The sequence below is a fragment of the Cryptomeria japonica genome, chromosome 3, assembly GCF_030272615.1.
Source record: "Cryptomeria japonica chromosome 3, Sugi_1.0, whole genome shotgun sequence".
Lineage (NCBI taxonomy): Eukaryota > Viridiplantae > Streptophyta > Pinopsida > Cupressales > Cupressaceae > Cryptomeria > Cryptomeria japonica.
Window position 1 is genome coordinate 221650654 of NC_081407.1, and position 5484 is coordinate 221656137.

The 5484-nt window shown below is 32.0% G+C and overlaps 1 protein-coding gene across 1 annotated transcript; it reads left to right on the top strand.

Moving 5' to 3' along the window:
- The first annotated feature begins 295 nt into the window (after nt 1-295).
- On the top strand, nt 296-4509 carry LOC131076015 (protein neprosin). Its single transcript, XM_058013025.2, has 8 exons — nt 296-383; nt 859-1111; nt 1217-1303; nt 1676-1873; nt 2197-2358; nt 2437-2490; nt 2580-2726; nt 4038-4509. The coding sequence occupies exons 2-8, from the start codon at nt 863-865 to the stop codon at nt 4401-4403; spliced, it is 1263 nt and encodes a 420-aa protein (XP_057869008.2). The 5' UTR covers nt 296-383; nt 859-862; the 3' UTR covers nt 4404-4509.
- The last annotated feature ends 975 nt before the right edge of the window (nt 4510-5484 follow it).

The following is a 5484-nucleotide window of genomic DNA, read 5'->3' on the forward strand; positions in this document are numbered from 1 at the left end:
TTCTATTTTAATTTGTGGATGAGGGATTCTATATCTAAAATGGGTGTATGATTTGATTACAAAATCTACATGATGGATTTTGTATAAATATAGTTGTATACATGATAAGGATGGGATGCATGAGAAACTACATTCAGCGTCTCTATTGCAGTATTGCGTGAGATATAATATTATCAATTAGTTAATAGTGAAATGCAATTCTATCACTTAATTAATAGTAAGACAATGTCAATTGCGGTATTGCCGCTGACGAATGCTGAAACTCGGTACAGATCTTCCCTTATATATGTTATGGACGTCAAAGGATCGAATCTGTAGGTGTTTGTGGGGTTTCTCATATATTATTCTCAACTTTGGAGGGGGATCAAGCCATCCACTACAAGGTATACATGAAATTTAAGAATTCTGTTTCTTTCTTATTGGTTTGAGAGAAGTTTTGTTCAAAACGAGTTTTCGATCAAAGATTTTATATAAAATCATACATAAACATAAAGATATGTTGATATTTAGTCCGGACAGTTAGTGGAGTTGGCTTAGACTCTGGGTTTGCTCTTCATTGGTCTCGGGTTCGATTCTGATGCTTGGATTCAACTGATGGGCTTGGCTGACTGGCTGCTTAACTCCTGAAAATTGCTCTTCTTATTTTTATTTGCTTACCATTTTATCTTCATCTCTATCATCTCCATGCCAGATTTATGCAACTCACCTCATGTATTTATGTGCATTGTATAACATTTATATGTTTGTTATAGAGTTGGAATTAGTGGCAATGTTAATGAAGTCGATCTTCTTGTGCCATATTCATAAATAAGTCATCAGGAAATATTGTATCTAATTTTTTTATTTCCTAATACATAGGACAATGTTGCCACATCACGCTATGGAGGCAAATTTCAATAGAGCATCTTCAAGGAGGATATCATGGACTAGGAATGATTTAATTCTAGTTCTAGTATATGTCATGGTGTTTGGTGTTCAAGCAAAGTTGGTGGTAGAAGCTTCCCAATATGGTGACACATGTTCCAACTTGCAAAGATATAATTCCACCAAAATGTCACAAGTCCTCGAGCATTTAAGAAAAATTAACAAGCCTGCTACTAAAAGCATAGAGGTGAAGTGCTTCAAGCTTTAGTCATAATTTTTTTTTCTTTCATAAAGTAATAAAAAACTTTATGTGATGTCTGGTAATGCAAAAACCTAATTGTACCTCATACAGAGCCCAGATGGAGATATTATAGACTGCATTGATCGATACAAACAACCTGCATTTGATCACCCATTGCTGAAGAACCATAAAATCCAGGTAAGGAAATATTGATCATATAACATAATTGTGTTATGATCTCATTTCATCTATACAATGAAAGTAGAAAACCTTGAAGGGATGAATAGAATTGCGTTGAGAGTTTTTCTTTTAACTAAATATAGATTTTATTGTATATTGATGATAATTGTTCAAGATGGTTCCTCACAAAGCATCGCAAATTAGGTAAAGAAAGATAGCTGTGATGAGAGGAATATCCTAATTTATGAAATGTAGGCTGTGGCAAATCTCTAGTTTATTTATCTAATGAAATATATTTTATGATAACATTATTATTTTAACATTTTCAAATTATATCCTATCTTATTTTTTTTATAACTTTAATGATAAAAAGGTTTTGCTGCTCTCTAGGATACTCCAAACATGCCAGTACATATTAAAAGAATGAATATAACAGGTTTTGCTATTGATAATGCTCAATCATGGCATGTCAATGGAGAATGTCCAGAAGGCACAATTCCAGTTAGAAGAACTTCTGTAGAAGACTTAATGAGAGCAAAATCACTTCAACATTATGGGAAAAAAGATGTAATTGCTAATAGTCATGAGGTAAATCACTTCAATATTATAGAAAAAAAGCTGCAATTGCTGATACTCATGAGGTAATTATGGTAATTTGTTTTTATATTCACCCACTACCAACATCTTTTTTTTATTCTTAATATAAAGTTAGCAATTAAATTTCTTCTACTATAAATTTACTAATATTTTATAAAATATTAGTATCTTATTATTTCTGGGTATAGAATTTAAATAAATAAATAAATGTTTATCCATATATTTAATTTACTCAAGCATCAAACAATATACGGAGTTAAAAAGAAGTTCAAAGTATTTCGCCCTAATTTCTATCAGCATTGCTTATGTGGCAGTATGCACTAGTCTCTGTGGATGGAAAATACTATGGAGCACAGGGCAGAATAACTGTATGGAATCCAAGGGTCGAAAAAGAGGAATTCAGTGTGTCACAGATTTGGGTTCATTCTGGATCGGCAGAAGATTCAACTCTCAACTCCGTTGAGGCTGGCTGGCAAGTAAGTTTCCTTCTCTAGTACTTGTATTCATGAGATTATATACTTCATAATAACTCATATTATTATGGTTCTGATCAGGTTGATTTCCCACTATATGGTGATAGCAGGACTAGACTGTTTATATATTGGACGGTTGGTATTCATTTCATTTTAGTTGAACAGTTTTTCATGATTTGGAGTGTGAAGATAATTGGTTAATACGATCCTTCAAGCTGTTGCAGGCTGATGCATATCACAAAACTGGCTGCTACAATCTTAAGTGCCCTGGTTTCGTTCAACAGAGCAGAAAGATAACACTTGGTGGTACCATATGGCCAATTTCTTCGTACAATGGGAAACTAACTGCTATAACGATTAATATCTGGAAGGTGAGACTCAAGTAATATTTTTCTAAGTGTTAAAGAGAAAATAAATGTTTACCTTCTAACTGAAAAAATATGTCTAATTGTTAAATCTATAACTATAGTGATATCCATATCACTATCTATATCTATTCAGTTTTGATCCCTTTTCAGTTTACCCTTATCTCTAAATATGTTATTGAATTCTTGTTTTTTAAGGTTTTATAAGGTTTTTCTAGATCATCACCATGTTTCCGAATAAATGGAGTCCATCAAAACCATCTACATCACGGTATTCATAGTAAGAAGACTCAAAAATATTAATAAATGGAATATCTATATGAAAGAAATATAAAATTGGAACACTAATAAATTACAAAAGTTTCTTGATCAACTGATAAAAGATAAGACTAACTGATATAGAATGAATTACAAGTGCCTCATTATATAGAGGTCTTAGATACATCTAGATATTGGAAAACTTGTATTATTGGAAATAAAAAAAAAAACTAAAACTAAACAACTAAAACAGTTGTTGATGTAGTCATCCCAAATAAAACTAAAACAGTAAAAAGCATAAAACTATACAAGTGGGAGGAATTACTAAACAATATTTCAACACTATATTTATATCTATCCAGTTTTGATCTCTCTTGTGAAGATATGCATACTCTTTTCAGTTTACCCTTATACCTAAATATGTTATTCGAAACTTGTGTTTAATGTTTCTCTAGGTCATCACCATCTTTCAAAATAAATCAAAGTCCCTCAAAACCATCCACATCACAGAATTAGTAGTAGAAATATTAAAAAAATATTAATAAATGTAAATCTATATCTATATCTATTTAGTCAGTATATACTTATACTTAATTATGTTTTTGATTAAGTAGAGAAAGGTCCAACATATAAGTAAAAAGCAAGTCAAATCAACCAAAAAATGAAAATATTTCTCTCTCTATCTCTATATATATATTCAATTTCAATCTCTCTTATAAAGATATACATACTCTTTCAATTTACCTTTATACCTCTAATTATATTGTCCTTTACTCTTTCAGTTTACCTTTATACCTCTAAATATGCTGTTCAAAACTTGTCATTTAGATTTTTTTAAGTTAGCACTATGTTTCAGAATAAATGAAATCCACCAAAACCATCCACATCAAGTTACTCATAGGAGGGGTATCAAGAAAATATTAATAAATTGGATCATCAATTCATCTAGATTAGAGTATCAGCCCTTATTTTAGAATAAGATCTAAAATCTTGTTCAAACATATAATGTAGTCTATGTTGTGTTCCACATTCTAACATCAAACTCTAATTTGCTGGCAGGATCCACAATCGAAAAACTGGTGGATGGCATTTGAAAATGAACCAGTTGGGTATTGGCCATCACAACTTTTCACCAACCTTGATCATGCATCGACTGTACAATGGGGAGGGGAGATTGCAAACTTGCAGACAGATGGACATCACACTACTACTCAAATGGGAAGTGGACATTTTGCAGAAGAAGGAGATGGTAAATCTAGTCACTTTCGCGCTTTAAAGACAGTGGATGACAAAAATAAGTTATCAGATGTTGGTGACTACAATACTATTGCAACTAACGCTAAGTGCTACAACATAAAAGGGCACACAGGCTCCGATAACAGAGCTTATTATGGTGGACCTGGCAGGAACGCAAACTGTCCTTAGAAAAAAAAAGATGCATCAAAGTTTATTACGCGACAATTTACTAGTTTATCCATTAACATCTTTTTTGCATATTAGGTAGAGCGGCACTATCATCATTTAGTTTGGATCGGGCATACCATAGCTAATGTTCTAAAGATAAGATTGTGATTAGTTTTGTTAATATAAAAGTATATGTTCGTTACAAATTTTCTTGTTTTTTGTTTTGAATTGTAGGTCAAATATAGTTTGGTGATAAATTATTAAGTTGTTGATTAAAAGCTGTTGGCACTATTTGTTAATTAATTAATAGATATATTTGTTCAATTCTTCTTGTAAAAAAACCTTGTGAAGTTTGGATGGGTAAACATCCTTCAATTCCACATTTAAGGATATTTGGTTGTGTGAGTTGAACCAAAAGATCAAAAATGTATCTTTCTAGATGAGAGTGAGAATGTAAAAGTTTATAAGCTTTGGAATCCTCTGACCCATAAAATGATATTTTCTAGAGTTGTGAGTTTTAAGGATTCTAGAGCTTACTCAAGTGAAGAACAAGCAAAGAAAAGGACAAAGATAATGCACTTTGAAACTAAGACTGAGAAGCAAGAATGTGGGAATTTGGAAGAATAGTTAGATAGATTAGAAGATAAAGAAGAAGAAGAAAATTCAAAAAGCTTAGACGGTGTGCAAGATGAGCGGAATGAGGAAGAAGGACATGAAGAGCCCATTACTCCTACTATGAGGAGGTCAACAAGATAACAAAATCTAGTTGACAAGAATAGCCCACTAGATTTTTGTTATAAATTTTCTTTTTTGAGCAATGACAATCAAACTAGATCTTTCATTTAGGATTTCTCTTTTGAGGAAAATGATTCTTGGATGTAGGTCGTGTAGGAGGAGATGGTGGCTTTGGATAGTTGTGACATATGGGATCTTGTTAGTTTTCACAAAGGAAAGAAGTACATTTGATGCAAGTAGGTATTTGTGAAGAAGTTTATCTTAAATGATCGGTTAGAGCTATGCAAGGCTAAACTTGTGGCCAATGGATACTCCTATGCAAAGGGAGTTGATTTTGTTGAAATATTCTCTCTTTTTGCTAAGCTAA